General features: G+C 36.2%; 1 protein-coding gene across 11 annotated transcripts in view; it reads right to left on the minus strand.

Moving 5' to 3' along the window:
* Positions 1-1436: 1436 nt before the first annotated feature.
* Positions 1437-20827, minus strand: part of SHPRH (SNF2 histone linker PHD RING helicase) — a 41363-nt gene continuing 21972 nt past the window's right edge. For 7 of the 11 annotated variants that reach the window (XM_015858130.3, XM_015858129.3, XM_015858128.3 and 4 more), the window contains 15 exons: positions 19914-20003; positions 19621-19728; positions 18935-19077; positions 17242-17415; positions 16615-16677; positions 15352-15577; positions 13996-14139; positions 13544-13645; positions 12656-12727; positions 11484-11672; positions 8412-8504; positions 7594-7680; positions 6945-7123; positions 6170-6250; positions 1437-5334 (listed from right to left, as the gene is read on the minus strand). In XM_015858130.3, coding sequence (XP_015713616.2) covers positions 5238-5334; positions 6170-6250; positions 6945-7123; positions 7594-7680; positions 8412-8504; positions 11484-11672; positions 12656-12727; positions 13544-13645; positions 13996-14139; positions 15352-15577; positions 16615-16677; positions 17242-17415; positions 18935-19077; positions 19621-19728; positions 19914-20003 — 1848 coding nt within the window. In that variant the 3' untranslated portion in view covers positions 1437-5237. Of the gene's footprint in view, positions 5335-6169; positions 6251-6944; positions 7124-7593; positions 7681-8379; positions 8505-11483; positions 11673-11993; positions 12142-12655; positions 12728-13543; positions 13646-13995; positions 14153-15351; positions 15578-16614; positions 16678-17241; positions 17416-18934; positions 19078-19616; positions 19729-19913; positions 20004-20827 lie in introns of those variants that run through there. The other 4 variants (XR_014943992.1, XR_014943993.1, XM_085541447.1 and 1 more) reach the window with 4 other exon arrangements.

The following is a 20827-nucleotide window of genomic DNA, read 5'->3' on the forward strand; positions in this document are numbered from 1 at the left end:
TATGCTCATATCCCAAGGTTTCATTAGGAAAACAGCTATAATCTCAAGCCATGAACACACAGAAATGTGCCACTGCATTAGATGAATGCTGACCTCCAGTGAGTAAGTTACATACAGGATCTGTCACTCTTTGTTTATTCATTGTTCATATCAGTGACTCATTCCTGCCACGTGAAAATCAGCAGAAGGGCACTCAGATTTTTTTGCCTATTTGTTTTTACTCCTTCAATCTCCTCTCTCCCCAGCTCCATCCAGTCTAGGTTCTTGCTCCACAGCGGCAGATACCACCACAGCAGCAGGTATGAATGGATCACCAAGATTCACATGTACTTTTCAGGCTAGTTAAAATGCTGTGAGCTCTTCTGTAAGAGGAGCTATGTGACAACGTCTTTTCATCAGATCTAACATTTTCAGGATCTCACAGTGCTGGCAGCAGTTAGTGCTGATTAATCATTTCCACAAAGTCATGTGTTGCTTTAGTATGACATTCTAGAATACCAGAAGAGACAACACAGGTAAATCCTCTCCTCGCTGCTGACCCACTTCCTGTGGTAATACAGCCTGTCAAGTGGACTTGCTGTAAAGCTTTAACTGCATATGAAGGAAATGCTGAAGCAGTGGTCCCATATCAATGTATAGTTTTGAAAGCAAACAGTTGATTACCCAAGACTATATGCTGAATATACATATGAATGCACTATTTGTGCAGAACAAGCCATAAAAGATGGATGAATGCACCTTGATGGCTTAGTGCCACTTTATGCTTGGAGACTTGACAGGACAAATCTCTACCAAGGTAACAAGAACAGCAGCCTATATTTTCTTCTTTAACCTACTGATGTAGCCATAAAAAAAACCCCAGGTACATCAACACAAGTTCTTTGACAATTAATGGCAACTGGTTGGCATGCAAAGAGGGCAATTCACAGTGACATAATGTGAATCCTAACTTCCTAGACCCATGACGACACTGGAGGAAAAGCAGAATGAAGAAAGGAGTCTAAGCCAGCTTACATTAACAATCAGCCAGACCTTATATGGATAATACATATGACTAAGGAACTTGGAATTCCAGACCTGGCAGGTTAACATCTTTTATATAAAAATAAAGCCTGAAGTTGTCAGAAATCACAGTTAATTTTCAAAATAGTCTTATTCCAGGTTTCATTTACTTTCTTCCCACATAACGTAATTTTAAAGCCACAAGTTCAGTTAACTGTGCTCTGTAAAGTGCAACATGTAAAATCACTGCCTGGAACTGAATGCAGTTCTGCAGTGATGCAAGAGTTCCCTGTTCTTGGTCCTTCTCTGAAGAGGAAGGGAAAAAAACACTGGATGCAACTGGACATGTGATAATGGTTCATTTGCTCTATTTTAATCCCAAACTTACAGATGTCACAACTTAAAAACAAGTAAGCCTCACTGATTGCTCAGTATTTAGGTTACTAGAACTTTTAATATGCAAGTTGTACAACATAAATCCAGAAATATAAAAATTAAGACACAAATTCAACATCTACAGTGAAGAACGGAGGTAAATAAAGACGTTCCAGATACCAAGCAACCAAAAGCCCCAGCAAAACTCCCCATGAAAACAAAACCCACCAGGCTGAAATTCCCTTCCTGCCTGACACTTTTCCTCTGACACCATCAGCCAGTTTTACTGTAGCCATTTCATGGGTTGTGACTCACCAACTCTACTTCCACTGAGCAAACACATTGTGTGCAGTAAGCTGAACAAGCTGTGAGTGGCAGAGAGGGAGACATGGATTTCTTGGATCGAGTTTCTTTCCACAGTTTGAAATTCTTTTAACTTACATTTAAAGAACATAATCTTGTAAAGAACATACCTGTTTCAGGCAACCAAAAAAGGAAGAAAAACACAAGTACAGTGTTTTTGCAGCTGGCTTTAGTGTCTATAGAAAAGCTCATCACGTAGATACTAAGCAGAAGATTTTTAGATTAAGCTTCCACAAAAACACACACACATATATATATGGTTTTGTTTTTTTCTTTAGGAATTCATCTAATTCCTTACTTTGGGGGAGCAATATATTTTGATGTTACCTGACATTCTTCAATACAAGAACAATCTACTCTTTTTGCCCAGCTCTGACTTACCTGAATAATGGCAGCTATTAAAGGAATAATTCTGAGTCTTGTGAAAAACATATATAGTCATAACGACTGCTGAAATTTCACAGACAAAAAAAAAAGCCAACTTATTTTCCAGATAGAGGACTGAAAGAGATAAAAGATCAGGACTAAGTTCTTTGGAGTCAGTTGGATCATCGTTTTTAAAGGGACTGCTGTGGATAAACAATATTGTCAACTCGTATTTACATGTTTTAACAGAACACAAGACTTTAATATAGGTTATGGATCTATTGATATAAGCCCATAATAACAGTACAGTCAGTATTTCCAGATTTCTGCCTTCTGTGGAGATACACCATTTCTATTGGCATACTGAAGCTATTAAGACAGGGCAACATTCATTTCCAACTAAGATGCTGTCTTTCAAGAGTGCTCCTGGTAAGAGCAAAATCATCACAGCGCCATGAAATGGAGCTTACTCTGTTCCTGGTAAGAGAAAAGCACTGCAGTGGCACAAGCTGCAATCTTGGCAGAAAATCAGTTCACTTCATGAGCCATCTTAAAAGCATCTGAAAGAAAATCTTTGTTAAATAAGTTAAATGTTGCAAAAAGTGTTAATTACTTCTCAATTTCTTTTCCAATATTACTCTTCATATTTAGTCTATGTACTTAATGTAATGAGACATTTGAAGACACTGTTTTCCTACTGATACTGACAGTATTCTCCAATGATTCAGCTTTACAATTGCAAGAAGTGCATTAATGCTGTATCTCCAGACTCTGCATGCTCATATTCCAGTCCTCTGAAAAGTGCTTAGAATTATGTCTCTGGCACTGCATGCTGTTACGTAAGCATTAAAAACCACTAAAGACTAGAAACTCTCATGCACCAGTAGATGAGAAGCTATGCTTTTGGCTGGGAATCCCAACCCCACATTTTTGTGAATAAACATTCAAACAGCCATCTTTATGTAAGCAAGCCAAGAACTTGCAGAGCTTGGGAAACCTCTCGCAGAAGACTTATCACTCTGCTTTGCCTTCACATTAACTGACAATTATTATTCCCACATCCAGTTATTTAAAAAGGAAGCTATAAACATAAGCACTATTTGCTTCCACATTGTTTTAAACACAGACACATCATTTCCCACAGTGAATAGCAGCTCTTTGTTCAGCCTCGTTGCACTGTAGATATTAAAATTCTCTGAGGATGATGAGAAAACTGGAATGTTGCTGCCCTTAGAGTTCCAGGAGTATCTATACAACATGAAACCCACAATACTGTAAAATAACTGAAGCTGAAAGGGATCCATGGAGGTCATCTGGTCCAACACACCACTCACAGCAGGGCCAGCTCTGAAGTTAGATCAGCTGGCTCAGGGTCGTTTGAGTTCCAAATATGTTCAAGGACAGAGACATCACAGCCTCTGAGTAAACTCTCTGATCAACATCACTGAAAATATAAGACTGTTACCCACCAAGTTTCCCTTATTACAAACTGTAACTTGCAAAATATTGGTAGTTTCCATAACAAAAATATATACACATACTCATACAGAGTACAAACACAGGAAATAAGGATGTACTGACTGTAAATTTACTCAAATAGTCTTTAGAACAAATAATCTAATTGGCCCAGATGAACAACCAAAAATGCCAAAGATGAACTTCTTGATACAACATTTTCACGTAATTCAGTTCACATTTGTTGTCAGCAGAGAAGAATCTGTCTGCCACGCAGATAGACCTAGCAAACAAAGGGCAGCATTGTACAACTTAAAACATAGCATGCTTGAACACAGTAAACAAGAATTATATGGCAAGTCTACTCAGCAGACAAATAAAAAATAAATTCTAACATTAATTAAAATAAATTTCTTAAAGAATCCTTAATTTCAATCCCAAGTACACAAAAAACAATGCCTGCTGAAACAGTAAATATTTCAATCTGAGGTGAGTAGCCTGTTGCTTACGTGTAGCTTTCCCAGTTTCTAAACATAAAGTTGCTACCACTGTAAAACTGATCTTCCTTGATGGTAAGCAAATGCATGTCCATAAGCTTCTCCAAAGAGTTTACAATTTAGCTTGCCTACCTTCAATAGTCTAAAAGTCAGCCTAGATTTGTTCTCTAAATTCTCTATATAAAGTGAATTGAGATTGGCTAGTGATCTCACATCTAAGATTGGAAAGTTTCATAAAAGTTTCATTTCTTTACTTTGATTACCTAACTTAGACTGGCTACCTACTACTTAGGCTGACTTTTTATTATTTTGAATATCTAGATTGCTGCATCTTTGAGGGGCAGAAACAGACAGAAATCAGGATGAGAAAAAGTACACAAACACCAAATCATTCAGTTACCAGCTGCTTAATCACTTCTCTAAAATTCTGTGACAAAAGATTAAAAAAACTCCAAAGCAGTAAATTAGTGACGGTTTCAATAGTAAGTGAAAAACATGTACATTAAGTTCACGTGTTTTACTGATTTCCAGACCAACACACATCCAAAAAGCATAATTTAATTTAACATGATTTTGCAGTGAGTGAGCATTAACAGTGAAATTTGTCACACAAATCTTTATGAATATCTAAAAGTCTAATACAAATATCCAAATAATTAGTAAAGATTAATTATTTAAAGTTTTACCAGTAAGACGTTCAAGAACTTGGCAATAAATGCTAACAACTCTAGAAGCCCTTTTCAGAAGAATATTAATTTACAGTTATTCTTCCTAATAATTCTTTGTACAGTAAAAAAAAGTATATTTCTGTTTTTCTGCTTCTCTTCCCCACCCCACCACCCAACAGTTTTGATCTCAGACTGAACCACCAGCCAATCAAACCTGATGGTAAAAATCCAGCAGTCCCACTGTCAGCATCCAGCTCAAATGCTCTTTGGGATTAAAATCCACTTTTTTGTTTAAAGCGTAAAGTGCAAGTTTTCTCCAGTGCTATCAGAAAAGTGTGCTGCTAAGAGTGTCACAACAGAATAAAATATGAACAATTAAGAGACTTATCTATTTCCAATAGCTCTCTTTAGGGCAGTTGTTAGATAGTGTTTAAAGGAACAAACAACAGGTCAATATTATATACAGGAGATTATTAGATAAGGTACTTTCTGATTTCGTGAGACAATGTTTTCACTCAAGTTCTTCAGTTTCCTCTGTAAAAAGGTCAGCCAGATCTGCCACTGTCAGAACTGAAGCTTCTGACTGTTTCATGGAAGAGCTTGTGTGGCTGTAGGAATAAAATTACATTCAGATATCAAAGAAAAGATTCAACTTAAGTAACAATAACAGTATGTGCTGAAGACAGGCCTCATGTTTCAGCACCCAATAACTGGCTATGAGCTAAGCAGAAGAAAACCCTTCCTACTAGGGAAAGAACATACACCGAACAGCCACTTCTCTTGTACAGATTGAGCCCATCTACTGCCCTTAACTGTGGTGAAGACCGAATACTATGGAGGCAGCAGAAGATGGGATAATCTACTTGGTGGTCTTAACATCTGAGGTGCTGGCTTCAGAATCCAAGCATAAGGTTTGATACTACTTTCAAAACATTATCTCTCACTAGATCATTACGTCACTGTATATTCATCTGAAGTTTACGTGCAAAAGTAGGGTCGCTTCACAGATATGGAAACTGAAAACCATTCATTCAGAGCTAAAGGTGAAACCTTTCATAAATAAAGCCAAAAATTTGGTCCACTGGCATGCTTAGTAATATTCCATTTGTTTCCATGCTTTTACAGTAACAGAAAAAGGTAAGCTGAAAAGGCAAATCATAATACATCATGTATTAATTAACTGGTCTTTTCTGAAGTACAATATGCAAAATGTAAACAAAATATTCTTCAGAGAATTAGGATACCCTAAGCTTCCAGTTTCCCAAATCAAGTTAAAAAACAACAGTTTCTCAAGCTCTAAAATTTTGTTTCAATCAAAAGAATTTGAAGGAGAATGAGTGTATGTTTCTAAGACACTTGTATCTAATTGTAACATAAGTATGTCCAAGCATCACCTTTTCAATTTCATTGCAGTAATAATGTTTTAAAGATTTAAACACATACCTTCTATCCACAGTTTTTAGCATAGTCTGCATTCTTTCTTCTATCGTTGCTTTTATCAGGAACCTGTGGACAATGGTAGACCTGAATGTGATTAATAAAAAAGAAAAATAAAACAAAGTGGGTATCAGATAAATCATTACACTCAAAAGTTCAAGACCGCTTTTGGCTCATACTAATTATTTTTTCTACTCTATAGCCATAGCCATTTGCTAATCAAGTACCTGCATCAGATGTGGTATTTAGGAATTTCTCTTCTGAATTTGCTCTGTCTCTATTAACTAAGCTACATACGGGCAGGGTACTAACCTAAAACAGTGATTAGGGCATTCTCCTAAGTGGAAAGTACAATTGAATACTGAGGCAATAATAAAGGCCAGAATGTTAGCCTCAGACATCCTGGTGAAGGCTGCATTTTCTATAAAGAGAGATTATTCTCACTATAACAGCATCAATTTCAAAACAAACATTAAGCAACTCATGATTCAGTGCTGGGAATGACCAGACAGAATTAGCCTCTCAAGGAAACCAGGATGGGCAATAACTGATCGTAGCCCCATACAACAGAAATACTGAGTTGCTCTGACCTGCAGATCTGAGACATTTCTGGACATGCCTAGGAGTTGAACTTCAAAGTAAAAACCTAAGGCTTCGAAGGCAGACAAACTTCCAGTATCTCCAAAACTAAGAAGTTCAGAGAACTAGATTTATTCTGACCAAAGTACACAGCTCTATTCTGGACCATATCTAAACCTCTTAAAGCAATTTGAATTCTTACTTTGTCTGGCCAATACGATGAACTCTGCCAATGGCCTGAAGCTCATGTGCAGGATTCAAAATAGGTTCCACAAGCAGAACGTGAGTTGCTTCTATTATGTTTAGTCCATTGGAACCAGTGTGAAGAGGTAGCAGCAAAATATTTATCTTGGGATCGTATTTAAATGCAGAGAGATTTTCCTGAAAGGCAAAGACCAAAACAGCGTGATAAAAGCTCCTAAATAAAGACTGCGGAAGACAGCTTTACATTTTCTAGTAATTATAGCAGATATGACAAACTCCATACTGACAGTCTTGCAGTGTGATCGATTCAAGACCAGTCATAACTGAAGAGATGCAGGCAGGTTATCAGGAAGGCAAGCAACACTGACCACCATCTCATCCTTAACATTTCAACACTGGCATGAATATGCCAACATTACATTTCAGGAGAGAATTTATTGTCTTTTAATCTTCAAAGGTTTTAAATTGTGGATTCTGGTAAATACAATTTTTAGAATTTACCACTTGGAGATAAAAGGTTCTGCTAAACACATTTCCTGCTCCTTCAGTTTCACAAAAGAAACAGTGAAGTACAAGGATCAAATTAATTTCTGTGACTTGCAATTTTCTCCCACTGAAATAATCTAAGAAAAATATCCTTTATGTACCTGAAATTTACTAATTCCATTGATTTGAGAAAATGTCATATTGTTGTCGTACAAAGCTTTTGCAATTATGTCCAATACATCTTGCCACTGTAAAAAAAAAAGAACAATACAACAGAAGTAACTCTATTACAAAACAGCAATGACAGCTTATATATACTAAGGCTATTAAAAATACTAACAGTTAAGGTTTAAAACAAAAAAAATAAGTTATGCAACAGAAGCCATACCTTTCCTAAATCAAAACAAGAAAGGTAACTAAAATTCGGCTTGAATAAAAGAAACTGTCAGTCAACACAAAAGTGGTTTTACGATCTATCAAAAAATATCTGAATATCAAATTTAAAAATATATAGAATTTCTAATTTCTAGATTCTCCCATTCAAGCATTTGTTGAATAAGTGTTATATCCGTTCACATGAATTATTGATCATGCCTCAAGAAAATGAACTGTTCTACAAAGTCTCAAAACTATCACACACGGAATCACACAGAATGACCTGGGTTGGAAGGGACCTCAAGGATCATGTAGTTCCAACCCCCCTGCCTGGCAGGGCCACCAGACATACACATTTACTAGATCAGGTTGCCCAGGGCCCCGTCCAACCTGGTCTTGAACACCTCCAAGGACGGGGCATCCACAACCTCCCTGGGCAGCCTGTTCCAGGACCTCACCACTCTCCTAGTGAAGAACTTTTAAGAGGCTTCACAGAATGACTCAACGTTCTGGTATCTAAACTAAGTCCCTGAGAGTATTATGACCATTTAAAAATCACAGAAAACACATACACAAAGGCAAGATAGAAAATTATGATCAATACCGTTGAAAAAACCAAGGACTTAGCCCCTGGATCTTTAAATTGAATTCTCTTCAGTGTTCGAACCACGGCTTCCACTTTGGTGGAATGACTTCCCTTTGAAAACAAAAGAACAACGTTAGCAGACTAGTAGGTTAAAAAATGCCTTCTAAATCCATTACTTTATTTAATAATTCTGTATTAGGACTCTTACATGTCTTACATCTCAAAAAGACATTGTCAAACTCTTTCACAAAGCTGTGCTTTTTAAAAGAGAAAAAAGACAATACTTAAGTTTTGAAGATTCCTGACCGATCTAGATGACAATCCTCCCAGGTTATCACCACGTTCTTCACAGAGTTTTCCAAACTGGCCTTTCCTGCCCTTCAAACTTATGTAAAGTTTTTCGCAAAAACAACCTGCATGAACCTTTTCTCTGTTCCTTCTGTTTCTCATTCTGGCATCACTAAAGTTATTCTCAATACTATAACTCAAATTATCTCCAAATATTAAGAAACTAGTATGTACAACGAATGTAACTACTGAAGGATTGTGCACTGCCATGAAAACAGATTCTGCATTAGTAAGTAGTTCAGTGCTTAATGAACTCAATACTACATTCTTCTCCTTGTTCACTTTTGTTTCTGTAATCTTCCCATTCCCAATAAGCTGGGAAAAGGACTCTAAAAATAAATTAAAAAAATTTCAGTATCCCCCTCTATTTCTTTCAGCATTCACTTTATATTACAGTAATTTTACCATATAAACACATGTAATGTAAAAAAAAATATATAATTATATATTAAGATGCCCATATTTAATTGCTTGTTAGTTCTTACATGTACAGCAATTTTGAGCTGCACAAGATTCAACTGGACAAATAATGTTTTATTTCTGTCTGCACCTGTCCTCTGAACATCGAATTAGCTATGTTGGCTTGCTACAATGATGGATCAAATTCACTCAAGTTATGCTGCTTGCAGAACTGGTAGGGAAGGATAACAGCAGTCTAAGTACAAGCTGGAAGCCAGTGTTTGCCTGCATGATCATTCATGTGTTATACAGTTAAGTGAATGCTCCTGGAGACCTTCTGTAGGCTGACTTATCAAAGGCTGCAATAAGCAATACCACTGTCTTTCTGACAGTCTTCCATAATGATTGCAGCTCTGTGTCATAGACATGACACCTCTCTGAAACAAGTCAGCTTTCACCATTTTTCTACTAGTTTCTTGGCGCCTGTAAGTTCTACGCCCCCAGCCCTAAAAAACTCCCACAGCCTTATCAAGTCCAATTTTTCCTTGCTAAAAGACACAGTAGCTGCAGTCACTGTTGTTGATTTTTTCAACCCTAGACTTCCCGTGACTCACACGTTACAAATCTGACTTCTTACAAGACCAGTCAGAGGAACTCTGATGGAGCAAGAAGCCAACATAGTACAACACTCAAAGTGCTTACACTCTTTGCTCTATATAGCAAAGTGCACAAAGGTTTTCATTCCACTGCTTACATTATACTAGGAAACTATTTTAGACTTGTTATCAACCAACAATTGAACACGGCTTTGGATCACAAAACGCACACACACAAAAAAATTTGCTCTCAATAATCACAGTGTGGCGATAGCAATAAGGTACCCTATTATGAGCTCTTGAATTTCAGTTAGCCTTTACAAAAAGTTACTCAACTCATTACCCATACACCTTGAAGTCTGTTATTTTCTGGAATATCCAGATGAGAATGTATAAATAGATTAGACAGTTCTAGTGACCAAATGACACATTTGAATCAAAACTACAAACAACGTCTCAGATGACAGGCTAGCAGTACACACTGTAACACTAACCAGAGACAAGAAGCCTTTACAGAAGCAGAACACACAAAAAACCTTTCTCTCAGTATAAAACACTCCCTTTTACAGTAGTCCTTTCACATCTAATTCAGTAACTTCACATGGTTAATGCTGGTAAAAAGCAGCAAGATGCATATGGCAAAAAGAAAAGTACTGAATATTGAGAGACTGGAATGACTGAAAGCCTTCAGATGAAAGCATAAGTGCTGAATAAATGACGACTTATACATGCAGCTGAAGATATTAATCTTACCCTCAACATTTGACAGAAACCATAATGTGTTAGTTTCCTTTTGTTAACAACTGTCCTTACAGGAATACGAAGTGAAAAACTACTAAAAATAATTCTGTCTGATTTGATAGTAGATACAGTTAAGCTACAATACAAATCGTTCATCTTTAATGTGATAATACAAAATGCAAATCCATACACCCCAAGTTTCCAATGCATCCTTTTATGCATGACAGTAGATGAACTGTTCCTTCTGCATTTTACTAGAAGAAATTAGTTATTTCACCTTATTTCCATTATTTCACTTTATTTAAGTAACTTAGAAAACATATTTGAAGTTTTCTTGTTAGAATCAAGATGGTATATCTAAGCACTTAAAAAACAGTATTCTCAAACATGTATAAAGTAAAGTCTTCATAACCAGCACTTCAAAAATGCAGTCTATTTACTCCCCCTGGTGCTACATGCTGTCAACTACCTCAGCTCTAATGATTTGATTTAGGAAGCATCTACTTAAAAAGAAATTCCAGTGCAACAGGAAGGCTGATGTAACTGGCACAAGTATGGCAGCATTAACTACAGCAAAAGTCAGCAACTCTAGTATACCCACAGGGTTCAGTGGAGACTTGCATAGGTAATATGGAAGTCTCTCAGCATGTTATTGCTTTTAACTATACTAACCAAACAAAAACTACATCCAGATAATGGATAATCACATTCTAAAGAAGACAGCAGCATCACCTAAATCAAACTACTATGTCTTTTACCTTTGGATTTTTAAACCAGCACAGCCAGAGCCTCCCCTCATGCTTTCAGTTCTCACTTGCCCATATTTAAAGAGTTTAATTTTTCCCCCCTGGCAAAAGTTTGTACAGCAGACATTTCATAGGTAATCAAACTGCAAAATAACTGTTGTACACAGGAAGCTCAAGAAGCATATCTTTGATTGATATCTAATCAAATACTAACATTTCAGTATTAAGTTTGGGTCCACAAGCTTATAGAAACATTTTACCTTTACAGGAATATCATCCTCCTGATTTGCAGTTTCGGCAGTAAAGACGTATGATATTTCTTTATGAGATGTTGTCTGCCTGCAAATGGCGCATTTAATTGAGCTCCGGCGGGTGCCAACACTGTACTGCTCTATGATGATAGCTATACACTCATTACAAAAACAATGCCCACACGTCAGCACAGCCCACTGTACAGGGAACAGAAAAGAAGAGTAACAGTTTCACATAAACGCGAAGGAAAAGCAGTTCCTTAATACATATTAAATTACATTATCATAGCAAAATTATTTTCATTGAAGTCATCAGATTGAAAATGAATTTTAGAAACATTTTCAGGATGTTAAACTAGAAGACTGTACAGTCTCATTTACTATAAATGCTGATCTCTAATGCATAGGCACACAGAGCAAGAACTCGCAACCTTTTTAAAAAAGATTATGCAAATGTTCACATTGGCCTGTAAAAGTCCAGGGTGAAATCCAACGTGGTCTGGATTAGAAGGAACCTTTCAAGATCATCTAATCCAACCTTCCTGCCACAGGCAAGGACATCTTTCACTAGATCAGTCTGCCCAGCGACTCATCCAACTTGACCTTGAGCACTTCCAGGAATGGGGCATCCATAACCTCTTTGGGTTACCTATGCCAATGTCTTCAACTACATTTATTTTTTTTTAATAATAGAGATTAAAAAAAATTAGAACATCTTTGGATTTTAAGACTTTGAACAGAGAATACAGACCTTTTATCAACAACCTTTTGCTTCTAGCACAGAAACTATTATCATTGGAGGGATTAGATCTACACCTCACCTGTGACCTCCCTTAGCAGAGAAGTAACTTATAAAACAACTTTTTTGTGCCACCAATTAGAGTCTAAACAATTTTTGCAGGTCCAAGTAGTAGAGGGAACTGACAGAATGACTGATAAGCAAGAAAGTTACATTTTTAGGCTTTGCAAGTTTTTTCCAATTAAGTGAATGCAATCAGGACTGCTCACAAATGAACAAGATGTTATTTCAGGGGAAAGGATGGTACATTAGAAGAAAGGGTTTAGTTCCCATTCTAACATAACATTCAGTTAAAACTATATGTTGAAAAATTGATATATAGCTGACTCAGCTCCAGGTGAAGACTTCATAAAAGTAAAAACTGCTGACTGAAGCATCTTACCTGCTTTCCCAGTTGACGCGCACAGATAGGACACGGTTCTGGATTAACTCCCCCAGTAGTTTTATGTTGAGACTACAGAGTACAAAAAGTAAACTTTGTGTTTCAAGAAATAAAAAGTTACTCTATACTTCTATACTTACAACAAGTTTCTAGAAAAAAAATGAATGTTGAAATCCTTGAAGTATGTACATACATTCAATAAACTTCACACAAGAAGACCTAAGTCCATCTTGAAGAATAAAAAAAGGAAAATTCACAGTAAATAAATGAAGTGCTGCTCATGCAGTTGTCCTTCAGATGGCATCTGCATCTCCACTACAGCTTTAAAAAATCTGAGCAAAATAAGCTTTAAATGAGATGCTCCTTATACTTTCCATCAGTTTGATACTGTGGGAGAACAAATACACTTAATCATGCTTCCTTAAGCAAAAATTGTACTTACTTGAACAGTAAGATTAACTCTACAACATACATGGAGTTTGATTTGCCTTTTTTATATTCATTCAACCTATCAAGTTGCTTGTCCTGTTTAAGGAGATAAGCTCTCGGTAAAATAGCGAGGGTCCCTGAAGAAGTAATTTTACAAGGCTTCTACTGAACATAGCCCAGTTAATTTAGTGAGTATTTTAACTGTCTATAAGTATTTCATAGTTTTACATTTGTGCAATTAAGTGAATGGCCAAAATATATAATGCAGCAACTATGACAATACAGTAACATGGAGAATAGCACACATTTTCAGCATATACTGAAGCACTCTCAAGAAAACATGTTTTCTGTAAAGAAAGTTTTAAATGAAAATTTTAAATGAAAATAATGGCAAGTTTCTTCAGCTAGGGAAATAAACATCAGTTTAGTTTGGTAAAGAGCAAGAACCATAAACCTTACTTTCTCCAGATTAGTGAGATATAGAAGCTGTCCTAATTTCTTTTGAAGCTGTGATTTAGCAACTGCCTTATCGTTCAGAAGTTTCACGCGGTTTTGTTCTACCTATGGAAACAGTATTAAAAACACGTATAAAACAATCAGAATACACACAGATGAAATGTCTATTTTCCAACATTGAAAAAGAAAGGCTTTTTTATCTAACACTACAAAATAAAAATAAAAAATAGGAGATTAAATTAACCCATCATTTTCTCCATGCTCATGAATGGAAAACTACATTTCATGTAAAACAGTATTTTTCTTTTGTCTTCTCAAACACTCTAAAATTGAAACAGATTCATGTTATAGACCTTACATATAGATCTTGATACATCTTGTTGCTCTTTTGAGATATAATCTTTATTTATTCTTTCAGGAAAAAAAAAAAATCTCTTTCTTGTGCATTTGTTTACCTCATGAGGCTCTATGATGTGGAGAACTGGTGGATTTGGTTTTGGCTCATCAGGATGACGCACCCTCAGTCGTTCTGTAGCCATTGCTAGTTCATCAATAGCAGACACGTGATCCCTTAGTACCATCCAATATTCATGAAGTAACTATAAGAAAAGCCTAAACAAATTAGCAGCAGAACTGAGTTGAGATCCCTTTATACGAGTCCACCGTACAAGGCATATTATGAAAATATTTTTGGAGTAAGAGATGATATTTCTTTACAGAAATTCAGACACCACAACAAACTATGAAGGAAGACAAGATATTTCCTATACCTTTTGCTTGCTTTCTTCTCCAGTCTCTCATTTCTTCTACAACTACTACTACAATAAGTAATACAACTAAAAGTACAAAAACAAAAAGCCTTGCAAGACTAAGCAAATGTTGAATAAAGGAAAACAATTAACCAGTTTTTGAAGAGTTTGCTATTACAGCACAAAGATCAAAAGTGAAGTGGCAAAGTATGTTAGCAGTGGTCTCCATAAAAGAACAGACAAGCAAAAGGTGAAAATTAAATCAGATTCAGACTTCTCAAGGAAAAGCAAATGATGACTTCCAATAAGAGAATGACTAGAACTGGAAGATCAGAATACATACCAGTTTACAAATTTCTGGTAACACTGTAAAACACCTTCCCAAACTTTTCGTAATTTATGTACTATATCAAGAAGTCCTTATTGACCTTACTGAAATTCCAAGACCTTTTGCAAATGCCAAAAGTTACTATTTAATGATCAAAAATGAAAGGTGAAACATTCAGAAGAAACACTTTTGATTGCAGCTATCTTATGACACTTTTGTGAACAAAAGCTCATCCCCTTACTCCATCACTTGTTTCCTGCAAGGAAACCCAGTCATGCAAGCGTGCATGAAGAGAGTCACAGTATCCTCAAAAAGGATCTGAGGCTTTAGATTATACTGTTTGGCAAACAATATCCAGGAAAAAAAGCAATAGCGACATCTGTCAGTAGCAGGAGACAGAAGTTAAACTGAATTGAACTGACCAACGTTTGATTTGTGAGTCTTGCTACAGTCTGATTTAACTAAATATAAAAATGCATTTAATTATGTCTGTATACACTGCCCTAAGAGAAACAACAAAAGCGCTTACTAAATTGCTTAGCTACCAGTATGGCTCTTTTAAAAATCCTTAAATCATATATAAACCATTAAATCAATCTGTGTAACAAGAACCATGAAATGGAGAAAGACTTTCAGGAGAACAACTTAGATAATTACTCATCCACAGTTTATATTTCTTTATATTATATGAAATGAACTATATAACTGTTTCTTTACAATCTCGGTTACTGTACCTTATATTCCTTTTTCCATGCTTCAAAGAGTTCCAGAAATATGCTACCTTCTTCAGTCAGCTTAGCATCTAGGCGGTGTGCTTTAGCAAAGGAGAGAATAGCTTTCAAGGCACGCTCAGTTTCACTAGCTGCCCACAGTCCTCTACTCGTGGTGGGCAAACGATCATCAACAAGTCCTTCTTCATCTTCTATCATCTCCTCAAATATAGCCATTTGGCCTTTAACACTTAAAAATAAAAACAGCAACTTAGCGCTGATACAGAACTTCACATCAGTTTCTAACTATTCACCATACATTTCAGCCTTCTAATATTTGATTAAAAGGAAAAATTAACAAATAAGTATAGACATCTATTTCATTATTTGACACCCCAAGAAACTTACTTTGAACAGAGCAAACCTGGCACCAGCAATCAAATCACTGTACGTGCTATTTTCTCAGCTTAGATTTATTAATAGCTTTTTGTATATACTTAGGCATCTTAATTACTTTCATTAGTTAATAATGATTCTAGAATACCGCATTAAAAAAAACACGCCAACAACTGACTTCTTTAATCAGCAGCACAAGCGAATTCTGAAGCAAAGTAAAATGCTGTGCATTGCACTGTAGAACAGCACAGCTTCTCTGCTAGCTCCTTAACAAACAACGCCTATTCAGAAAACACCCTAATGTTTCTTAATGATTCCACTGATCCTAACAAGATACAAGAGAGAAAAGTGAAAAAGGACTCAGAGGGCTTTAAATCCACATCTCACTGTTGCTTATGCCTATTTCTTTCACACTATGGGCCAGTGCAACCCTTCCTTTAGGTCACAGCTGCATTCAGACCTTCAAGGTTTTAGTAAAGTTGTGATGAGTTTATACAGAGTAATAAAAAAAAATTCAGAGAAAGGATATGGTATTACACCATTTATAACCGAACTACAGACAAATATTTGCACAAACAGGAAACGCCTCCATTTAGCATACCTGTAGTTATAACATGCACTTTCTGAACACTTCAACACTGCATTCCAAATGTACTGCCAAGTTATAGCAGCCTGAGAAAAAGTGGCATGTATTTGTTCTATCTAGATAACTTTTTCAAATTCCTTTTTACTCAGACTTAATTTTCTGTGTAAGAAATTGCTATCTAGACAACAGGCAAGAAGTTGCTGTAATCTGTTCATAAAGTATCTCAGAAAAAGTAAAGCAGAAAATAAAACAATCCAGTTCACTTCTCTTTTTGTAATAAGAAATTTATGAAGTGATGTACTTACGTATGAGAGAAGAGCTTTGACTCGTATTCTGTGAACAACTCATCAGCCTTACAGAAGACACAGCTGCAATATAGAAGATTGAAAAAGAGCACTCAGAATTTGATCAGGAGACATAATTTCTGTAATTTCTTATTTGAAAATATAAACAGAAACCACAGAGAGCCTTAAAAAAAAAAAAAAGGAACATAAGTCTTGCATTTACACAGTAAAGCATCTGATGACAAAACATTTTATAGGCACAGCATTATTCTATCATTTTATAAAGTTCTCATCTGATAGGGTGGTCAAGCATAGGAACAAGCTACCCAGGGAAGTAAGTGGTCATGGCTCCAAGCCTGTCTGTGCTCCAGAACTATTTGGACAATGCACTTGAATATATGATTTAGCTCTCAGGTTGCCCAGTGTAAACACTGAAGTTGGATTTGATGACCTTCACAAGTTCCTTCTAACTTCAGATATTCTACAACGACAAAAGTAATGATTCTAATAGTCAGACCTGTGATGTCTGTGTAAGTATAAATCCTGAATACAAAATGAAAACTTTAATCTTTATTCCCATTTCAAATTAAGGGGAAAAAAAAACCACTAATACATCTCTAAAATATATTTTACATTTCCTAGACATACTTGTTAAGTGGAAGTCTAACAGGTCGCAAGTGGCAGATAGTGGCAGCCTCAATAACCTCCTTTGAGGGAGGGCCCTCTAAGTTTTTCACTGCTTCTCTTACAATCTTCTGGAACTTCTTCACTTCATCCATCTGGGTTGTGAGCAGGTATTGAAGGCCTCTACAGTCTCTGAATCTGATGTAAAGAAAAAGGGAACTAATAGCACACAGTCACCTAATCCAAATTTAATTCAGTATTTTGAAGAAGATAAGTAATAGTATTTGACAACAGATTAAATTCAAACAAATGCTTACTGCTTCTAAATGTAATGTTAGCTGTTAGGAATCATTCTGTTGCATCCCTTGAGATGATGCCTGGTGTTTGTTGAATAAAAAGACTCTTTTCCAAGGCTTGAGTTTGATCAAATGTTAGTAGCCAATACTAACCAGCAACATTTTGAGCCACGCTACAAATCTACTGAACACAAGCAACTATGCATTCTCGTATGTCTCATTTGCATTTGGTGACCAACAAACTTACTTTCAATAAGCTGTGCAATTCACAGCAATCATGTGTTCATCACAAGTACCCTGCTCATGAGGAACTTGGCTTACAAACAAAATTATGGACATTAAAATAAACCATTTTCACAAAGCTTAGCTGTCTTTCTGGATCATGCACGGAACATGAACTAAAGCACTTCCTATACTGTGTTTTCCTGTGGGCTCCTTTACTGGCGATGCACTGTTCATACAACGTCTGACACTCACATCAAGACAGTGCTTTGCAAGATTGTGCTTCTGTGCCACAAGGGAAGTGTGATCAAAAGCATCATTTTCATAAAGCGTGCAGAGAAAAGCAAAGGTTTGCCAACATTACTGAAGCTTGGTTTTCAAAACAACCTAGTTACGCAAATATGAGTTTGCCTAACCAGGTAGCCTAACATTAAACACATACTGGAATCACAAGTCTACTATTAATAAAAATCAGCTATTTAATATTCCAGATTTACCACATGGGACAAATCGCCATGTAAGCTAATCAACATTAATCTCTGAGCAAGGGTTGGAATCTATAAACAGAGAGTTCTGCAAGGTGACCTCCAGATGTCGTTCTAATCCATTATTATATAACTTCACAAAAACTGGAATTGCTTCAGAGTATCACACAAATACTACTAACTGCTTGACCTGATTTTCCATATCAGAAATTCCATTCTGTACAAGTACAATAAAAAGTACCCAGTAAGAGAATTTGTTTACATACTATGAGCCTTTAAAGCACTGCTTCCTAAGTTTAGATTCTTTCTTTTTAATGTAGTGATGCTATTTTATGTTGTTACTTAAAGACTTCCTGACATAGTCTGTTCATTTCCCATTTCTGCAAGTCAGATTCTTCTAGAGGTCATCCAATTATAATGTAATAAACTTTCAATCTCCCATCCAGCAGTTGCTATAAAAACTATAAAGTCACAGTAAGATAATATAAAGGAACTCTTTAAAGAATGCTTATCTAGGAGAAAAGTGTAATTTTCCTGTTTTCCTTTCCAAGCCTAGGTAGTTATGATTTTTGGACTGTAATTGAAACTTAATTGCAGCCTAGATGCTCTAAAGCCTAAGTGCCTGCTATTTAACTGAAATTGTTAGCACAAACTTATTAGAAGACTTGAGCAGACATAACTGCATTCATTAGCCTATTTCAGCTATTATCTTACTTGTCTGCCATGGAGAGTTTATTTGTCTGTTGCTTGTAGTTGCAGGTTATTTCATTTTGCACACGTTGAACAAGCTCTTCATCGATGGCATACTGTATTGCTGTCTGGATCACATCCAACCACCAAGGAGAACTAGAGTGTATCTGTCCACAGACAAACAGATTCATCTGTGAACATCCAACGATTAATTGACACATTGTGGCAGAGACTTATACTGCTCTTGAAGCTACACTTCAACACAGAATCCTATATTCCCATTCTGATATATACATGGCAGAGAGGCTGGTGCCACAGCAGGAAATTTGGTTTCTTCGACCCTGGGGTGGTTTGCTCAGTGCCTGTCCTGAAGGCTGCTAATGGGGTCTACCTGGGTCATAGGGGGAAAGAATTTAGACCCAGGAGCTGCCTGAGCTCACTTAGAGGGCTTTACACTAGGTTTGAAGGAGGGGGGGGGTGTGATAGTAGGACACCTTATCTAAAAGTAACTGAGCCTTCAGCATAATGACTAAATGCACATAAAAGGAGAGTTCCTTTAGAAGTAACTGAAGTACCATCTGCCTAAGTCACACTATAAACAGAGCTTCAAAGAACCTTTATAGACAATAGGTGGCTGGAATTATAGATAAACAAATTAATTTCAATAGTTAGAAGAATATCCAGTGACTAAATATGTACAAGGTACCTGCCTTTCTCTGGAGCTCCCGGATGGTCTGTAAAACTGGTTGTAAAGCCTGATGGGCTTCTGCAACTTCTGCATTGGATTTACTCATATAATGCTGTCGAAGTTGTTCCGCCTGTATGGAAATGAGAGTTTAACTTACTTATCCACAGTTCATATTTCTGAAGTATAGTAGAAAAATGCAGAAGCTGCTCAGCTACCATGTTTTTTTCTCCAGCAATATTTAGCCTTTAAGGATAAAAAAAAATAATAGAAAGGTGTTCTTCAAAACATATTTATATAAAAATGAATGAGATTTACCTCTGCTGAAAGCTGACTATCACGCAAAGTTGGAGGAATGCCTGTGTGCTTTGCCAACAACTCCATCAAGTTGTGTGTGGAATGAAGTCTCTAAATAAACGAAAGTCACAGTATTAATGAAAAGATACATTGCAGTAACTGCGACAGGAACTGCTTAATCAGTAATGAAATCTAACAACAAGAGATCAGTATTCATTTAAAATGAATTTCCCCCTCCTTAATTTAAGTCTTCAGATTCTGTCCTGTACTCATTCTCTGAATTAAGACTATCTTTGACTATTAAGGAAAAGAAGTTATTTATCTTACTGCACATTCTCAGGAAGTAATTCAGAACATTATATGTAGATGGCACATGCTCTACTAAAGCAGAATAAAATATAAGTGAAAAAAAGCTCCAGAAAATTTTAACCATTTTTCATAAATAAACAGTGACGGCATAAAATAATGTTTTTGTTTTCTCTTCAAGGAAGGAAGAAAGAAAAACGCTGTATTATTTCAAGCCAGTCTCTTCCCTCTTATCCCAGGTTCATCCTATCTATCCTAAATCAGACTCCTAATATTATGCCTGTATACTGCCATGTTTTTGGTCCCTTCTCACCCTCCCTCCCCTGAATTCACTTCATCTTTGCCCTGTTACTACATTAAGCCACTCAAGAACACCAGCCAGCACAGCAGTGGCTTGCTATTTTCTTAAAGAGTTGAAGCTACACCACTGGGAAGCACGCAATTGGAGAATTTTATTACACAGAGTCAATAATATTAGGCAATGTACATTAAAAAAAAATGTATATTTTTTTTTATATTCAATCCAGTAAAACAGATTCATTAACTACCTTGTTACAAGTTGCTTAACAAATTTAGGCTGATATGGTTACATTAGCTGAAAAAAAAACAAAAAAAACAAACAAAAAAAA

This window comes from Coturnix japonica, chromosome 3 (assembly GCF_054131305.1).
Source record: "Coturnix japonica strain WE chromosome 3, WE-NBRP24, whole genome shotgun sequence".
In the NCBI taxonomy this organism is placed as follows: Eukaryota; Metazoa; Chordata; class Aves; order Galliformes; family Phasianidae; genus Coturnix; species Coturnix japonica.